Here is a 20,188-nt window from a genome sequence, read left to right as displayed (position 1 = left end):
ACCTGACGACTCTTTCGTCTCTCTAAAAAACGATTGACCAGATACCTACAATAAATGGTTTGAAGCTTGTTTGCCATTACTTTGGAGAGAAAAATCTACCAGACTCAAATATTCTATCACCTCATTTGACAAATTGTCATGAGTCACATGACATGGATGCCGTTAGCAGCTCACAGTTTAACTCGTTTGGTACCCAATGATTACCAATTTCCACACCATGACTGAGTAGCTTGTTCCATGCTCCCACAGTCCTTTGGGTAAAGTAGAGCCTCCTATTCTCTGTTTTTGTCACACCAACAAAACGGTGCCTTTCCTTTTTGCAGCGTGTGAATTATATCTGAAAAGGAGGAGTATGACACGACTCTTTCTTAAATAACCGCCGTTATTAAGAAATGATCAAGAAATTAAGAAATGTTTAACCTTTTCACCTTAGGAAAAAACAACACCTCAAATTAAAATACCTAATTGTTGGTCCGTTGTGGAATAATAATGATAAAAGACGACTACCCGTTTTTACTTCTGAGGTCCTACGCGGGTCGTGATACCAGGGGCAGGTCATTCAAATTTAAACGTCTTAATTCAAACAAGGTGTGAATTTCGAGATACCCAAACTGATACGTATCATTATATTGAAAAAAAAATAAACAAAACAAAGAACTGTCCCATGCTTCTTGTCTCTCGGGTAGGTGATTGAGGATCGGGTAGATAGGTGACTGATTTTGCTTTCACGCATCTCGCTGTAATTGAACTGTGTCCAAAGTGCGCATCTCTGACAGCGCTTCTCCTGCGCTGGAACAGGCGCATGCCCTGAGCTGCGCTTCGCTTTTTCTGCTAAAAAGCGAGCACAGGTTCTGTCTGTCTATAGGGAACGATACACATAACCTCTCTCCGACGTCAGTGCTTGGTTTTAAATTCAGAACAGCTACAGATAGATCATGCAGTGCTTAAAGTCTCATGAATTATTTTCATTGGTAAGTACTGTTGGCAAACATTGTTTCTTCTTTTTCTTGTTTTTTTTTCCTCCTTTGGTTTAGGAGCAAATATTCCTCGATTTTGATTGTAGCCTTCTAAGTACTGAGAATTCACAGATTTAAAGGGTTTTCATGGTCTCAAGCCATCTTTCTGTCGTGTTTCTTGAGGTAAACTTATTTTTTTCATTATTTCACTGGCAGTTGCTTCTGATCACAGCTGTTACAGCCTGGCATGATTTGGACAACAGCGAGTATGACTGCTGGCCTTTAGAAAAACCCGACGAATTTAATATGATTGATTGTGGAGGTAAGCCTTTTTATTGATGAATGTATTGATTTACCACGTTAAAATCTTCCTATTATTCGTGTCCTATTCTTTCATGTCTTAAAAAGTCGTGAAGTTATAGACAAAGCTACTGTAAATGTTCGTGTTTTTATATATTTACATCATATTTTTTCAGTATGTCAGTATGTCATCAACACATAACAGCATCACTTTCGGTAGGCATTTAACATAAATAAATGGCGTGTTTAATGATGATTTAAAACGTTTTTAATTAAACTAAAGCTACTGTTCCTTCTCCGCAGAATTATTATATTAAAGATTTGGTCCATGATGTTAGGACATCAGGACGGTTTTCGCTTTTAAAAGCTTAAAAGTCCTACATGAATGAATGAATAAGAGGAAATTATATTTTCGGAACATAAATTATATATGATATTAGTATGTGATTGTGTAAGAGTGATCCTCAGTAAAAAGGTTTGTATGATTGATACCTGTTCTGGCAAAAACACTATTATTGGGTTTGTTTTTAGAATTAGTTCTGAAACTGAGCTAGTTTTTTTTTCGTTGATCGTGCTTTTCATCTTAATTATTATTTCATTTGTAAGTTTTTTTAAAAAAGAACATCTGAATTTGTTATTTATATTCAAAATGTCTGTCGGTGCGCTAACTTTCTAAACGCATGATTTTAAAAATCGGAACAAAAGCTGTAAGCTTCTGAGAAGATACAGAGGATGGAAAGCCTATCGCGGAAGACAGAGCTGAAACTATTGATTTTACAGACTGTACATTCTGCTTTGTTTACACACAAAAACACCTATATATATATATTAATCGTGGTGCGTGACTTTGGAAAGCTGGATATTTCACGATATTATGGATTTTCTCTCATTTAAAATATATTTAACTTAGTGACGATTCCTCCTTGTTTTCTAGTGAAATTTAACATGAAATATGCTATGATATCTAGTAATTTTCTACTTTCTGAAAAAACATCATGGAAATTTCTGAGTTTATTTAATTTATTACAAAAAACTAGAGGTGGAAAGTTAAAAAAAAGATACGTAGCATTGGCTTAGAAATAAGGCAGCTCTTGAACAGATTTGTGATAAGTTGTCATGATTTGTCATGAATTATAATAATATTCTCCTTTATCAAAAGCCCGTTTGTCCGACTGCACTGACAAACTCTTTGTAGAACGGTATTCTTTTAGCGCAATTTCTCAACCTGGTGTTACTTCATTTGTCCACTAGGTGGCAGCTATATTTTCTTCCCGCTCTGAACTATCATTCTCAACTGATAATTGTGCCTATAATCTGCCTATAATCTTGATGAACGTCAAGAATTTGAATATTATATAACAGCACTAATCAGCTCCTCACATGATGCACAGTGGGGTTCAAAGTAACTACTTTGATTGTTTTGTTAAATATAATTTAAAGAAAAAAAACAACAACAACATCATTACCATAACCTACCCCCAGATTGGTGGCAATTCAAAGTAATGAGTAATATGACAAGGCAGCAAGTTTTCTGTGATAAATGCCTAATGCAACTGCCACAAGAAACAGCACATCTCGATAAAGGCTGCGTGTGGCTCTCCGCAGGCCACAAGCACGGTATGTGTTAGGAGGAGCCAGGGTCATTTTTTGGATAAGGCCTTTCTCAAGGCCATGTGGAGTCCGGGGTGGTCTGTCACCTTTGCCAGCTCTTTCCAGCTGAGTGCTTGCCCCCCGGCCCCTGCAGTGACTTGTTCCCCCACTGTGCAGGACTCGAGATGGCCTGGGTGCACAGGCCTCCGGAGAAGGTGGTCACCGGGGAGGAGTTCAACGTCACCTATGCGGCCGTCGCTCCGGACAGCTTCTATGAGTGGGCTGTGAAGAATGATATCCTCTCCCACAGGTGTCCTGTCCCTTATCTTTGTAATGTACCCCCGGGGTATGAAACGGGCCGGGCAGGTAGACGGCCGGCCTTTGTTGAATTAAAATTAACGTTTATATTGGGATCAGAGTTTGTTTTAGAAATAGAGGGACAGCCATTAGGCCACACAGATACTTAACGAAGTTGTGTGAAATGGGGAGGCCAGATGGCCGGCACAGTGGTTGGCATTGCTGCCTCACAGCGCTGGGGCTCTGGGTTCAATTCCAGACCTGGGGTTCTGTCTGTGGTGGAGTTTGCATGTTCTTCTCATGTTCGTGTGGGTTTCCTCCAGGTGCTCCAGTTTCCTCCCATAGTCCAAAGACATGCTGGAAGGTTAATTGTCCCTAGTGTGAGTGTGTGCTTGTGTGTGTTTGTGTGTGCCCTGTGATGGACTGGCATCCTGCCCAGGGTGTACCCCAGCTTGTGCCTGTTACTTGCCAGGATAGGCTCTAGCTCACAGGTGACCCTAATTTGGAAGAAGGGGTTAGAAAGTGGATGGATAGATGGATGGGGAGGCCAGATAATGAGGAGAGCCGAGCACACCTGAGGTTAAGACCAAGGGTGAAACACTTTGTGTGTGCCGTTTTTTTCCCCCTATGATCATCAGCAATGCCTCAGCTGCCAAAGAGTTTTGTGAAGGACACGAGTGCCCGCCGAACTGGAAAGATGCCAATGGGGAAAACTGCTGCGTTCATCATGCCAACATCCACTCCTGCCCCCTGGCGTTCATGGTACGAAAGAGCCACTGAAGTAGTGTGAGAGAAGTAGCCAACACTTTCCAATTTTCTGTATAATGTGCTTTCAAAAATTGCTTTGTCTAAACTACTTCCACTGTTATGCAGAAAATAGCAGATGAAAATCCCAAACTTTGGGACTGGAATGAAAATAATGCCATATGTTCTTTGGGAACATCATTCCCAAGACCAGTAATGAAAATCGAACTTTGTTGTTGTAGACAGAAAAGTTTGTAACTGTCTTTAAGAAAGATACAGTAGGTCAAGTGCCGTTTTCTTGTTTTTTCATATTTGTGTTCTGCCTCTGTTTTCTCTAAAACAGGTGAAAGGGGGGATTTGTGGTCCCTGGATTCCAGATGATGGCCGGATTTTCACCCACACTCTGTCTGCTGCTGGCAAAATGACTCAGACCAACTGGACTGCTAAGGTACCTCTGTGTAAATAACACAATAGATACAATAGATAAAAGCCCCTGAGTCAAATTCAGACAACACGGCCTTTTAAAGTTTATTGTTCAGACAGGAGAATGTAAGTTCTCTGATTCTGCCTCAGAATGTGTGGATTATCTCTAATGAGCAGTCATACAATTCGACTTCCTTGAATGGGTCTCAGCAAATAGCGTTAACCTGATGTTTTTAGTTAAAATACAATCAGAAAACACATTATTGAGGCTTAATGCAGAATATTCCTGTAAATGTGTTTAGTTGTCTGTTTTTTTTGCCTTTTAGGTATTTATAAACTAAGTTACAGAACTGGATGATTTTTAGAGGGGAGATTCTTAAAATACCATTTTTTTGCATTTTATTATGTGGTCTCCTTGTATTTTGACTGTATTACTCATGAATGATGAAGCCTTTGTGTTGCTGTGTTTGCAGGTGGTGCTGATTCATGTGGGGGTCACCTCACTGATTGCTCATATCCGAGTGGGAAAGATGCAGGTGGCTTTAGAAGCCAAGACCACAGTCTTGCCAGCTATAGGTACTGTCGAAAAGAGCAGCCAATTCCCCACTCCCCTTCCACCTTTCACAAGAGGCAGCCCTGACCTCTCTGAGTGTCTGTGCAGTGAGCAGACATTCATACACAGAACTGGCACTTCTAGGGATTTTATTTCTTCCCGTTATTGAGAAAGAAAGACTTGTAAAGACAGAAAACATATAATAGAACTTGAAAATCTCGATGCTGTCTAAATGAAATAAATCTTTGCCTAGGGTGAAATATTCAAAGAGAGATAATGAATGATTTACTGTATACATTACAACAAATGTCTGATATAGGAAAGCATGATGATAATATCAAAACCTGGGTGTGCCTGCATGAACTTCTAGAAAATACGTGAACACAGGCTTTGTTAAATGCTCTGACAGATGTTTAATTTTCTTGATTTTTTTCACTTTTAAAACATCTAAGATTAATTGGGATCAAACCTTACTTGAGAAACAGCTGTTGTACATTAGGGCAAGGCAATTCACATAAATAAATGATGTTATTAGTTAGGATTTTGGTCCATTACAGCAAAGAAGCACAACTTTCTTGGTGTGTTTTATAAAACAGTAGACCAGTACAGACCAAGATGCTGTTACTCTGTTGGGCATAAAATGGGCATTCATAGTTGAGGACCATTAGAAGAGGGAATTAAATTCAAGGATATTCAAGTTGTTGTTATGTGTTGCTTTTTGTAAACACGAAGGATATTTACTTTTTTGCTACTTAACGAAATCAAGATTTCATTAACAGTTAACCATGAACTCCAGCTTTGAGCCATTCAACACTTTAGTAGGACCGCAGAAAATGCAGGAGGCCAGTCTGTGACCGTGCCTGTGTCCCCCTGCAGTCTGTGGAGACGGCGTGTGTGAGGAGGAAGAGATCTGCTCCACCTGTCCGGCAGACTGTGGGGAATGTCCCATGACCGCGTCCATCAAGGTTGCAATTTGTCTCCCCATCGCATTCATTTTTGTGGGCTTTATCTTCATAGCTGTGGTGAGTGGCCTTATTTTGGAAATAACGTTTCACCTCGGTCTGGCCTTTTCTGACTTACCATGTGTTTGCCTCATATTCTGCTTGGAAGGCATATCAAGAATTCAGCTGCCCCCTAATGAATATTAGCATGAAACAGAATATAGAAATATTTAATGACTTTATTCATATGGTAATCCATAACCAAATAATACATTTTATTATACTTGCAAAGGAAAACAGTGCTGTTTATCCATTTTGTTGTTTTATAATGACATTAAGTTCGAATTCCTCCCTTAGCATGTAATAACAGTGTATACTGTATGTTTAAATTTATACAATTGTCTTTTCCCTTTTTCAAATTTTTGTTTACATATAAAAATTGTGTTCTAACATCTATAATGATCAATATGTTGACACATATATCACAACACTTTCTTTACTGAAATTTTGTCTGAACCAGAATAATTTGCCTTGGTTGCTTTTACTGATCGTTTGGGAAAGATGTGCAGATGCTTGTCTTTTTACTTTCAACTCCAGTGGTTTCAGTATCAAAAGCAAAAGATGTTTTGGGATGAAAGCTGGATTATTGACTTCAGTCAGATCAAACAAGGTATGGAGCTATTTTCCCCTTTTTTGTTTTTTGGTGGGGGTGGTAGGAGGATGCAGGAGGAAGGACACATTTTACACATCTAGGTGTCTATTAAATTGACAAGTGGTCTAACATTAGACAACCCAGAACTTCGTCCACATGATTCACATCCCTGATTATTTTACTGTACACTTAATTAGAGCAACGATTTGCTTGATTAACCCCTGCGATTGAACTGCGATCCAAAAAACGTTCATAGTTCCAAGGTAGCTTATGAATTTTAACTTGGCAAACAGACATCTTCATCTTTTCACAAAATAAAGCGGTTAACAAGGTTTAAGTAGCAAACAGACAGTCCTGATTCATGGTCTGATCAATTAGCTAGCTGATTCATGAATTAATTGAGGTGTCAGTCACTGGATCCCCAAGGACCAGGAATAAGGGACACTGTTCTAATGGACTGTCTTCTTTTCATGCCTTATTCCCTATTATATTGTATGTCTTCTTTTGCTCCAACCAATTGAACCAATGTTAACTAATTTCCCTATTAAACTTACAATTAAGCAAAGACCTCAATTTGGCAAAAGGCTGAAATAGAAAAATAGCCACTTTGATGAAGTGTGCATAATTTTAGGAAAATTGTTCTACATTAATTAAATTGTCCAAACTCTACTCTTTTTACATTTCAGCAGATATGGAGATGCGTATGTGCAGTCATAATTCTCTCCACTTAAAGGAACTGTCTCACTGATGACCTTTAAAACACCTGCTTCTCTTTCCAAGGGAATGTGGAAGTGGGAATTAGGCATTGGGAAGTGGGAACAGCTGATTGCCTCTGATTACTTAAATGAATGCCTGGAGGAAAAGAGGTTTTCTAATTGCAGCAATACAGCATCTTTTAGAAAGGTCTTGATTGCTTTGCTAGCCCTTAAACTAATTGAGCCCTTTGTTAGAGTTAAGGACTGTCTTTGAAGTGGGGAAAACTAAAAGGATGAGCTGAGCAGAAATGTAATTGCATTTTACAATATGTCTAGGTTACTACTGTACCTGGACAAACGGCAAGATACTTTTTCTCCTATTTACATTTGTTTTATAAAAGAATGTAGAGCTCTTATTTTTTCATTCTTTCTGTTTTTGCAGTGCTATGTTCTACTATGAATACCTTAAACAAATGAAGGGACCAGTGTTTATATTTGGAATGTTTTATAAAGTGCTTTCATGGCTCTCAGGATGTAGAAATAGCATGTAGCACATTTCACCACCTTTGTAACCTGATTTATACTATTTATCAATTTATTCCATTGAATGCGACTGAATAAAATTGAATACTTCCTTCCTCAATCTCAGAAAAGACTCAGAAAAAAGTAAAACAAAGGCAAATCCTTTAGAAGCAGAAGAGGTTACTGATTAAATGTCAGTTACTAACAAAGAGAGAGACCAAAAACTCACATAATTGCTATGGAGTTTATCCTACAGCCCAACAAAGACCTGTAAATGAAACACCACAGCACTATGTACACTCTAGGTGCATTGTAGGAACAGATGTTGTGCATTTGCAGGAAACTGAATCTTGTACACTTCCTAGAGCATAATAAATGTTTTCCCTCTAAATCTATTCCTCACAGGAGGATTGCATGTTTTTGAGCTCATCTATTTACTTGTGAACTTTTTACAAAGCTTCCAAACTGACACACTAGCAGTATTGCAGACAGTGTGCCATTTCACCCCCCATAGGAGGAATTCTCCCTGAGAGGCTCTTCTCTAAGCAGTGCTGGATAAGCACAGCAAAAGCACATCGCCCCTCTGCCCACATGCCAGCTAGTTCATGCTGCCTGTAGGAGTGGTAGTCTGGGGTATCTTCCTGTAGAGAGTGGAACTGCAGGAGTGAGAGTGTCTTCTCCCCCCCCCCCCCTCAGACCAGGTGGCGCGGACCACCATGGGCAGCATCATGAGCGTGCCCCACGCCAACAGCGACTCCAACGCCAGCTGCATGACCGCCCTGAGCTCGTGCACGGGGGGCCCGAACCCGTCCCGCAAGCAGCACTTCACTCTGACTGGCGTTTAGTAAGTGTCCGCCGCACGCCTTCCTCTGCAGGCCCAGACAGCACAGGCGGTAGCTGCAGTCCCAGCGGACCAGTCAATGCCAGGTCTCTAGATCTGAGAGATCTGCATTCAACCTATTCCGAGTAAACAGAAAATGTAGCCTGCAAATTTATTTTATTTCATAAACTCTGCATCCGGGAAGTATGCATGAAAAATATTTGTATAATGTATTCTAAATATCTAAAGTATTTATGCAAAACCATGGCAAAATGAACAGGAGAGAACAGGAGACAAAGGGTTGTGGAACAAGCTGCCCAGCCGTGTTGTTGAACCCAAACAACTTTTAAGATGAATTGGCTATTGAAGGGGACCTGCCATGCTATGTTTCGTATTTCAGAGTTCGAAAGAATCAGCATTGATGGTTGCATTTCAAACTGCAATAAAAGTAAAATGTACACTTAACTTCTAAAACCTCCAATTTGCATCACAAAATAGACCACATTTCCAGGCATGCGCAATGATTTGCTCTGTTATTCAGAACGAGGCAACAAAACGTCCAGTGACGCGTGCAGCCCTACGACACTGTAAACAAGCAGGCTTGTGAATACAGCTCTTTTAATCCAAAAGAAATCTTGCTTGCGATTTCTAGATGGTTTTGCCAACAAATACTACTTACCTGTTAACCCTGTATGCAGATCACGTTGGGACATTTCTGCAGTGAAGTGCCTGCTGCATAACCTGTCTTTTACCATTAGTAATAACCATTAGTCTTTACAGAGACTAGAGAGCAGGAAGGGCCACATCATGTAATCATGTGAACTTAAACGCCAATTTGCGACAACACGGCGACTTACAGTACTTTCACGAAGTTCACAATTTTGTGCTTAATTAGAAATTTGTAATTTTTTTCTATAAGATCAATGAATTAATTTTGTTACTGAGAAATTGGAACTTTAGCTCCCCTTTAAAGGTCACACTAACTAGATGTGATGTGAAATGATATGACATCTCACTGGTTATCGTTCTTGTATTCCTGTTATAATATAATGTTTATATTTTGTATTATATACTTGTAATCACTTTTGTTGTCTTATCTGAATATGATAACAGTCTACCTGGACCATATTACCTCTCTAGGTGTTTCATGTAGCCTGCATGCTGTCTCTTAATGAGGGCTTGGTTCGGTTAGAGTAATAATCATTAGGTCAACTAAAACTGATGATTTATAAAGGCATATACTGTACAGTAAATCCTGTTTATTTCCGGCCCTCAAGGACGGAGACATTTTATTAACGTCAAATAGAGAAATGAGGGTAAAGAAATGTACATTTCAATTCCCGATTCCTGTTAACCAGTTAAAAATGGTCTATTTCAGCGATGGACGCACAGTTGCCATTAAAAAAATAAAAAAGAAGACATTTTCCCTTACAAAGACTCTCCGAAGGGAAGTGAAACAAGTAAGGTAGGGAAAACAGACGAATACAAGAGGACTTTTTTGTTTTGTTATTTTGGTCTTATTTTGATAATGAGTGATGCAGTGGTGAGAAATGACTTACAAGAACAATGACTTTGACTAGAGAGAGACAATTAAATCACAGTATTTCTTGTACTGTAATGTGTACCCTTAAATTAATGTTTTCACACAATGCAATCAAGTGTTTCTTGTGAGTGGAAAAGCATTTGTAAATGTGTTACACTTTAAATCTTTTGTAAGAATTTTAGGATATTTTACAATTTTTTAAATTTAATTTCTAAATGGTCCTAAACATTGGAAATTGTAACTATAAATATTTTATGTATATTTCCAAATTAAGTTACATATACATTTTTAATTATATTTACATTTGGAAAAGTACAACTTTCTTAAAAAAGGCTAACCAGTGACCATTAAAACTAAATATGAAATGGCATTATAGACATTTATAAATAAGTCTGCTATATATTACATTTTAATTATAAGTACAGTGCCTTGCAAAAGTATACACTCATTCAAATAATAGAAAATACACATTTTTAAATATAAATATTTAAAATATATAAACATATTTTTGTTTTTGTTTTTTCTTTGAAGTTTCTTCTGCCATTGAATGACTTGGTTCAGTTGTTCAGTTTGAATGTTCACATTTTGATTAAAAATACTCACTTTAAAAATGTGTGTAAATCAATTATAACTGAACATTTTCTGCTGCTGTGCCAGAGAACTGGATCATCCAAACCTGTGCAAATTCGTTGGAGGCTGTCTGGAGGTGCCGAATGTGGCCATTGTAACGGAGTACTGTCCAAAAGGCAGTCTTAATGATGTCCTTCTCAATGAGGAAATTCCTCTCAACTGGGGGTTCAGGTAAATGTAGACGTTATTACACAGTACTGGGCACTCTCTCACAAAGTTTTAACCTGTGTTTCGGAACTAACTTCAGATATCTTAAAAGGTTTTGTACAAACATGGATAAATGTAAACTACTTAATAAGCTGAGGAAAAAGTCTCCAGTTGCTACAGTTAGACTTCTCCATAGGGTTAAAATGGGCTTTCTTTGTTTTCACATTTCCTACTAAGTGAAGGCTGTTTAAATTAGTAGCTAGGAACAGTAAAAAAAAACTTAAAATATATTTGGAAAACCTTATTACCTGCTTTTGCTGTCTTCATATTTTTGGCTGTGTAAACCAAATGAAGTTAGATTTTTTGGACACCTACTTGAACTATGAGCCGGGTGATGTTCCAGGTTCAAATGACATGCAGATTGTGCCTTCTGTGGCTTGCAGATTTTCCTTTGCTACTGATATTGCCCGAGGGATATCATACCTCCACCAGCACAAGATTTGTCACGGAAGACTGAAGTCCACGAACTGCGTCATTGACGATCGCTGGGTCTGCAAAATCACAGGTAGAGAGAGCAGACGGGGGCAGATGATACTGTACATGCACCTCTGTTCTCGAGATGTGAAAAAATCACAATTCTCCTGCAATTGACGAATTGGATGATTAAGTTAGAGGAGCAAATCTGAGAGGGTTTCTGTCCTGCAGCCTGTATCGAGAGTCCTGTATATAGGGACTTCAGTGCTAAGTACAATCCGCTCTAGGTCCAGCTGAAAATCACATACTGTAGTTTTGGTAATAGTCCTACCAGCCTGGAAAGTATTGTGGAAACGCAGGGCTCCAGGCAGTGCCACACCCTGTATGGAAGATAAGTCTCTGGCAGAGCACAGACACACACGGTTTAGAGACGACACCTTAGCCAGAGTGTCTTTGGAAAGTTGGGGAGAAAAGAAGCACCTGGTGAAAACGCAGACGAAACATCCAGGGTTCAGAATCCTAGCAGTCCAAGCCCCAAGAGAGGCAGAAACCAACACACCACAGTGCCATCCCTGATTTTTTATCTGCCTTTTAATTATTCATTGAGGCCGTGTTTTGTTTTTGTGTAACAAAAGAGGATGACTCGTGTGCATGTCGACCATTTCTGCCTTTGTACCCCTGCAGATTACTGCCTAGGAACATACCGCAGAGAGGACTCTGGTGAAGCCCCAAGCACATACCAGCAGAGGCTGAAGGAGGTTTATATGCCACCAGAAGCACAGTCATCAAACTTTGAGCCCACACTTGCAGGAGATGTGTTCAGGCAATTAAATAATACCCGAAACAGACATTTGACAGTGAATACAGTTAGGATTTTTCATACATAGTAGTAGCCTGTTTCTAGTGCAGGACCATACTGTGTTTACTATTTGTACAGTAAAGCAGAGGGCACTATGTATAAGAGCATTTTAAAATCAGAACAGGATGCACCTGTTTACGCAAAGGGTTGTGGGAGTATGGAACAAGTTATCCAGCCATGTTTTGAAGCCAGCACCCTGGCTTCTTTCAAGAATAGATTAGGTCTTTGGATTAAATAACTATTAGCAAACAAAAGGGCTAGACAGGCTGAATGACCTCCTCTTGTTTGTAACCTGTTGTATGTTCTTATGTTCTTATTTTGTCATTGGCATCCACCTGAAACAGCAAATCACCAATAAATGGTAACTGGGAGTGTGAATAACAATACGAGGAGTAAACGTGTGCTGGATGCCCATCCACCTGACTGCTTCAAAGCCGATGGTGTATCAAAACAGTCCTGAATTTATATAAAACACAGTTTTGATTCAGGTTAACCTAATTTTAATAGGATTTTATTCCAGCTGGTCACCATGTTTTATAAAGTACCTTCAGCTGAATTAAATGATTTTGTTAATTTGTTAAAATAAATGTGTTTCTTATTAAACAAACAGACTATTTTCAGAAGTATTTTGACCCACGTATAATTGTTTTTTTTGCAGTTATTCTATTATATTACTGGAAATAGCGACTCGAAGTGATCCTGTCCCAGTAAGTACATCCTTCTTCCCCATCTGTATTTTTTCGGCATTTCCGTTTAATGAGTATGTTTTTTCACAAACTAATCAAACTGTGGTATGTGTCACCAAATGATTAAATGTTTTGTTTTTTTTAAATTCCTATTTACATGCCAGTTTATTGCCAAATAGCCAAAGAGAAGACAAATCAAAGCTGATTTCCAGAGAGTCATCAAGCAGTGGAAATCAAATCACTTAAACATCTGATCTCCGACATGATGCTAGCAGTATTTAAAACTGTTACTGTTACATTAGTGCTTCACAAATCTAATATAGCTTTGGGTAATCATAATAATTTTCATCCCAAATCATCTTTTCTTCAGAAAATGTCAGAATGCACCGTTGCAGTGTTATATCACTGTAAAAAAAATATTTATACTTCTTCTATCTGACTTTAAACAGTTATTACTGAAACTACCTTTGCTAATAATCTTTCATGGCAGCTGGATGCACTATTTTAATTCACTTTGATCTCAGCACTGTATTCAGTACTGTAAAAAATTATATCATAAAAGTGTGCTGGAAGTCTCTGAGATATAAATTATTCTTGTGTCTTAATTATTAGACTGAAGTCACTAATTCTGTTCCTCTCATCAGTTACTTATAACCAGGACTCTGCTTGGGTTTTTTTTTTATCCTGAATTGACATTCGAACCTCATGTGTGGAATATTAGAAAGCTCTTATTTTTCCATGTTGTCAAATTGCATTCTATGCTATCTTTGTAGTGGAAAAACCGGAACATGAGTTCTGATTTACAGGGCTAAATTACTATAATGCTCTATGTGTAAGGAGTCTTTAAAAATGACAAGCATCAATAAGTTCAGAAATTCAGAACTCGGTATTTAAAGCCTGGCTAGGTCACACATGAGAAATGATGTCACTCTTGTCTTAGAGTCTCTGTACTGGTTTCCTGTCACATTTTAAGTTGATTTGAAATTCTTCTGCTTGCTTTTAAGACTCTACGTGGCTTGGTAACCTTATTCTAGCTGATATGATGATACTAATGATATGCTTACTGACTTTCATACAACCCTCACCCACACCTGATAGGTGCACAGGCCTTATGTTTTGTACCCCAAAGTTCTGGAGACTACCAGAAGGGCCTTCTAGGAATGCTTGATCTGTATCTACTTTGCGCTCATGCATCGCTTTGTATTTTTAATTCTAATTTTCTGGTGGTGATATGTGCTTTTCATCTATTGTGCACTTTGATTTGCTGTAATGTAAAGCTCAACTTCAAACAGCTGTTTCGCTTTCGACCAGTGTACTATTTTTCTCATTGAGTCTGCCCCCCAGATTCAGTGTCACATTTAACAAAATGCCTTCACTTCACATAAATGGTGCAAGGGGAGTTCATCAGCATCTATTATCCCTTTCACTGACTAACATCATGTTTCTGCCTTCTTCAGGCAGAAGACAGTTCCCTAGAATGCGCATGGTGTCCACCTCTGCCCGAGCTCATTACAGGCAAAGCAGAAAACACCTGTCCCTGCCCCTCAGAGTATGTGGAGGTAAGATCTGGAAAGAGTTCTTCAGTTGTACGTGTGGAGCAATATTGAACATAAAAACCAGAATCAGACTGTACTGCAGCAGGGAGTGAAAACTGTCTGAACTCTTAACGTACAGCTTCTTTACCTTTCACAAAATTAGATTTTTGTACGATGGAAATCAGAGCACAAAACATATAAAATAAAATGAACTAAGAGTGGCAGATGGATGTTACACACTCAAAAAACACCATCAAGACTCCTCTCAGCTCCCCTCCATCAAGCAGCAGTGGTGTGTGTATTACGTGTGTGTGTTTGACAGTCAAACTCTTCTAAACCTGAGTTTGTCCCTCAACAGCTCATTAGAAGATGTCGGTCCCATAATCCAGCCCACCGGCCAACCTTTGACCAAATAAAGAAGTTTGTGCATAAAATCAACCCGAACAAAGTCAGCCCTGTGGATATGATGATGAACCTGGTAAATTATGCTTCATTGTGTTAGGCTATTAGCTTATGGTGTTTTTTTTCAGATGCGTTTTCTCACAATGGGTCAGAAAGAAAAAGCTTGGAGGATTTTTCAGTTCAAATCTCAATAGCTTAAATAAAGAAATCCATAATGTATCTGCGGTCTGTTTGTAAATGTGCAGGAGGATAGCATACCTGGCACCCTGGCCCCTTCAAAAAAATGTTTTCTCCTTTTGATTCTTTTATGAATGTGAACTTGTAGTTCATGTATCAAATAACAGACAATATCCTATCCAAGACAACAAAGAAAAACCATAAAGTGTTCCAAAGGCTTTTTATTTACGTGGTCATTGTCTTTGCTGTGCAGATGGAGAAATACAGCAAACACCTGGAGGTGCTTGTAGCTGAAAGGACGCAGGACTTGGTACATGAAAAACAGAAGACCGACCGTCTTTTATACAGTAAGCCCTCAACTCGGAACAGTGAACTGCTTTGTTTTTTGTCATTAGCTCTTCCCTGCACAAAGTCCTGACCATGTCCTTCAGAGACTTTTGTGCTGTTATTTGTCATTGTAACACTTTCCTAACTCTTTTCCGCCACCTTACAAACACCTTGCCAAATAAACGTGTGCATTTGCTTTTCAGCATGACTAAAACAACATTATTTTAATTGCTTCTCAAAATATCGCAAATGCGATAGATCTCCAATATACTCTAAACAAAACCATTAAGTTCATTTTCACAGCAGCTAAACTATTCTGTAATAAACAAATCAACAGCAGAATACTGACAACAGCACTTCAGACAGAGATTGCAAAACGAGTGTTATAAATGTTTCTACCAGCAAAACCAAAACAGACTAGACATCACAAGACACAAGACAATCTAAGTTTTTCAACAGTTTGTTTCGTAACCAGATACAAAAGCATAATGCAAATGTTTTTTTCTTATAGGTATATTTATGTAACGTTGCAGTTTAGAGAAGCTCCATTGATGATTATCAATTCTCCAGCAAAATACAAAGTCAAAACCAAAAATACACCAAAATACAGTACATAAAAACAAGTGTCCCTTACCTTGACAAATGCAAATTTTCAGAGTACAAGTTTGCCCGTGTGCCAAGGAAGCAAACAAAAGTAGAAATGGCTGCCTAATAGAAAAAGCTGACCTAATAGGTAGAAATAGTTGTCATTCAGCGAATTCTGACCATTCAGTTATTATTATCCAGAGTATACAGAAGGGACGGTTCTTAGGGTTGGGTTGTTCTTCCAATTGCCTGTGCGTTTTTTTGTTATGTGAAGATCACATACTGTAGCTTCTTGTCAATCTATTATAAATACAAACCAGAAGTGTTAAAAAATGTACAAAAAAACACCTTTTTCCACCAGCAATAGTCTCTCTAGCACTGCCAGACGTTAATGCAATAGAAAAACAGAATGAATAATTTAGACTGTTCAAATGATTTTTTGTTTACCTCGTATTTATCCACCTAATCTAAAGGTGAAGGAGAAGTCCCACAGCCCAGGCGGCCAAGCTCCCTGTTATGCGCAGGGGCGTATTCGTTACGACATAATGAACTTCAGTTTCTGGAACATGAGGTTCCCTACAAAAGTGTGCAATAACATAAAGCAGATCCAAGTGGGTATGATTTCCGTGCCAGGGCATGAATCATCTTAGCTGTTGTTTGATTGCAGGCATGCTTCCCAAGCAGGTGGCGGATGACCTCCGACAGGGAAAGCCATCCCAGGCTCAGAGCTATGTAAGCGCCACCATCTTCTTCAGGTAATCTGAAACAGGTTAGGTATTCAACCACGTGTGTCTTCACGTGTGCATCATAGTGGGATACATTTAATCTCTGAGAACATGATACAGTGACAGCAACATATCTGCCTCATCTCATCCAAAACAATTCACATTTTTTGCAAAATTAAGTGAACATTAAAGATACTAAAGGTAACTACAGCTTACAGTGAATAAATAGATGCATATCCAGATTTTCCTTATCTGACACTTCCTTTTCAACCACCACTTCTTGATATTTCATTAGAATATTGTTAACAACGTATTTTACAGGCTTTTAAATATCACCTAAAAAATTAATAAGCATTTAGTCAGGAATATTTTTTAGATATTTCTAAAGCATTTAAGGAAATGATCATGTTTAAAAGACAGGCATCAATTGATAATATTGCCCATTTAATTCTTGCCATGTAAATCTTTTTTTTTCATTGTTTTTTTCATTATTTCTCTAATAGCGACATTGTGGGATTCACTCAGCTGTCAAGCACGAGCACACCATATCAAGTAGTGGAGTTCTTAAACAAACTCTATACAACGTTTGATGAAATTATTGACAATTATGATGTTTACAAAGTTGAGACCATTGGAGATGCTTGTAAGTGCTTTCTTTTCTTTGACAGTTATAGGCCATTTATTAGATACTCGGTATTAAGTCAGTTCCAGGTTGAGCTCTTAATAAACCAATTGATTAATTAAGTCAGTGGTTCTCAGTCCTCATTCAGCTGGACCAGTGTGTCTGCTGTCCCCTAAAAGAACTAGTGTGTATTTATGCTTGTAACTGATCAGATCGCTTGTTTAGACGTGTTTTTGACGGTTTAGCGAGATGTTCAGAAAAGCAAGAGTCAACAGTCATTAATGTGTTACTTGTAGAGTTTATGGATGAAACCTGAAAACATGGAGACAGCTGCCAAGGATAATAGCATAACATAAACCCATCCAGGTCGCCTTGGTGATGCCCTTGACCTGGTGGTAGAAAATGAATGTTGAAAGAACGAGCCTTCAGATTGGAAAAAAATCAACTAGTCCAGTAAGTGGGTAGTTCCCAGGATCCAGCAGTCTGTACTTCTTAAATGTACAGTATTTTAAGAACCACAAGACCATCATATGGAATGAAAGGATATAGAGAGGTGATGTCCATGGTTAAGATGAAACATGCCAGACCCTGAAATTGAAGGTCATCAAGTAGCTGGAGAGCATGGCTCATATCCTTAATTCATGACAGATGACCTGCAAAAACTGGTTGACAAGGAGCACAGAGATCTGAGTAGTTATCAGCAAACTTCATCAGGCATCCTGAGGTGTCAGGTTTGTGGAACTGAAATACTGTACTTCTGGATGTTTAAAAATAGAATGGGAAGTGAATGGATCAACTGAGATCAATGAATAGTTGATGAAGCATTTGGAATTAACAAAGTAATAGAGAACTGTATGCATATTCCTTGAAGGGAACCTATCAGGGCAATGAGGCTCAAAGATTTTTCCAAGATGACAGTCCTCTATTTTACCCCTTTTGAACATGATGACACAGATCTTTCTGTCTGTAACTGAGGCAGTCCTTCCCTAAAAAGGAGTCTGATACTACTGCAGATTTTGCTCAAATGTTTTAACCTGGTTAGTCAATTTGTTTGACAGTTGGATTGTGCTTCCATTTATCTAACGGTATTGAATTAACATTTATTTCAGACATGGTTGTTTCTGGAGTTCCAAAGGAAAATGGAATTCTCCATGCTAGTGAGATAGCCAGCATGGCCCTGGATCTGGTTGCTGTTTGTAAAACCTTCCGAATTCCACACAAGCCTAACACACTGCTACAGATACGAGCTGGGATCCACTCAGGTACAGAGTAACCCGTTGAAAGGTAATGACACTGTTGTGCCCTCTGGACTCTGGATTGCATGAGAGGGTATATTTTTCCACTTTTAATTATGTAACGTTCAAATGAAAGTCAAGTCCTCACTCACACCTAGTGGCTCATCGGACCAAAGGATATCTCATTTTTTTAGTTGGGATGCCAGTCCATTGCAGGCTGGCCACCAGCAGTACTGGTACCCATCCAGGTGAACTGGAGGGATTAGGGTAAGGTAATATTTCTCCTCCGGTACAGTATTGTCCACATTGGACACATGCGCTGAGGACGCCGCCCTCCAGCTAAGGTTGTAGATTGTAGGTAATCACAGGTCTAAAGATCTAAAGAGATTGCGTTTCCTTGTTTCAGGTCCGGTTGTAGCAGGCGTGGTCGGGACGAAGATGCCTCGGTACTGCTTGTTTGGTGATACCGTGAACACAGCTTCGAGAATGGAATCCACCAGTGAAGGTGCTGTTCTGGAACACCCTTCCCTCTGCGGTGTAGTTTATAGACTCTAGCCTTGACAAAGCTTTCTTTTTTCCAGGAAACCCCAGTGTGCAATTAAATGTGTGAAACGGTTATTTAGGCAGTGCTGCATTCTCTAATGATGTTTTAACTAAATGTGAATGCTGATGTCATGGTGGAGACCTCCATTCATTTGTAACCTTTGTTATTTTCCTCCAGCCCTGAAGATACAGTGCAGCTCTGGAACCTTTTACCTGCTGGAGGAGATTGGTGGTTATATTTTAACCTGTCGGGGATCACTACAGGTCAAGGTGAGGCATTACGATTTTCAGCAGAGTCGAGCACACACCAGGGGAATTTCAAAATAAAAAGAAATATTAAATTCATATTAAATATTAATAATAATTAAATTATCCATGAATTATTGCTATCAAGAAAGAATATACATACAACAGTTGTCATGTTTGCTTTTTGAGAACAACAGGTCTCCTTTCATTTCTTTAACACTTTGTTCGATCAATCAAGTTGCTGAACCATGTTCACTGTGGGGTACCATTATTTTGTAAGATAAATAAAATATAAATGTCCTTTTTTCTCCATTTTGTTCCATGAAGTGTAAGCTGAAGAAGTCTACTGGATTTGTTTCTAGTTATTTCTATTTTAATACGTGATAGGTAGCAGATTAAGGACATCTAGAAAACCACCCAGTTAAGAAATTTAAAAATTTGGAATCTTTTGGCTTTTTAAAAAAAGCTTTAATACTGTATTTTTGGTAAAGTTCAGTGCTCAGCTAGTCACCTCTACACTGAATATCTTCTCCTTGCTGACAGGGAAAGGGAGATATGGTCACCTACTGGCTAGAGGGGAAAGAGGCTGCACCTGTTAATAAGGAAACTGCCAAGACAACTCCTGCTGTCCTAGAAATTGAGAAAGACCATTACCCTTCCATCCCAGGGTGCCTCAATAATGACCTTCACTTCAATCCCGTCTAACACCGTGTTACTGCAGAGGTATTATTTTATCAGCCTGCCTTTTGGGGTCAAAGTGGTCCTCTCATTGTTTTCTATAGCAGAGGTTTTTTTGTTATCTACTTTCATGAACGTTACAGGGAATACTTCCATGTAGATATTACAGTGAGGATTTCGACATGAAAAGTGAGGTATTTGAAATTAGTCTGAAGATTACAATGAAACTTCTTATTTTTCACAACTGGGAAAATTCCAGCAGAGATATATTTTGTCATAAA

At 38.7% G+C, this 20,188-nt stretch overlaps 1 protein-coding gene across 1 annotated transcript; it reads left to right on the top strand.

Moving 5' to 3' along the window:
• The first annotated feature begins 664 nt into the window (after positions 1–664).
• LOC148840549 (atrial natriuretic peptide receptor 2) lies at positions 665–19,934 on the top strand. The gene is made up of 23 exons (XM_088927532.1): positions 665–682; positions 1,173–1,278; positions 3,024–3,156; positions 3,782–3,905; positions 4,231–4,335; positions 4,784–4,886; positions 5,740–5,885; positions 6,402–6,474; positions 8,370–8,517; positions 9,872–9,958; positions 10,694–10,837; positions 11,257–11,378; positions 11,972–12,110; positions 12,805–12,853; positions 14,290–14,391; positions 14,726–14,845; positions 15,200–15,293; positions 16,526–16,613; positions 17,087–17,226; positions 18,315–18,467; positions 18,847–18,945; positions 19,162–19,253; positions 19,773–19,934. The coding sequence occupies exons 1-23, from the start codon at positions 665–667 to the stop codon at positions 19,932–19,934; spliced, it is 2,547 nt and encodes an 848-aa protein (XP_088783658.1).
• Positions 19,935–20,188: the final 254 nt, after the last annotated feature.

Source organism: Atractosteus spatula, chromosome 1 (genome assembly GCF_055471065.1).
Source record: "Atractosteus spatula isolate fAtrSpa1 chromosome 1, fAtrSpa1.hap1, whole genome shotgun sequence".
Lineage (NCBI taxonomy): Eukaryota > Metazoa > Chordata > Actinopteri > Semionotiformes > Lepisosteidae > Atractosteus > Atractosteus spatula.
The sequence above is the reverse complement of the archived record's forward strand: the minus strand, read 5'-3'. Positions and strand labels throughout refer to the sequence as shown.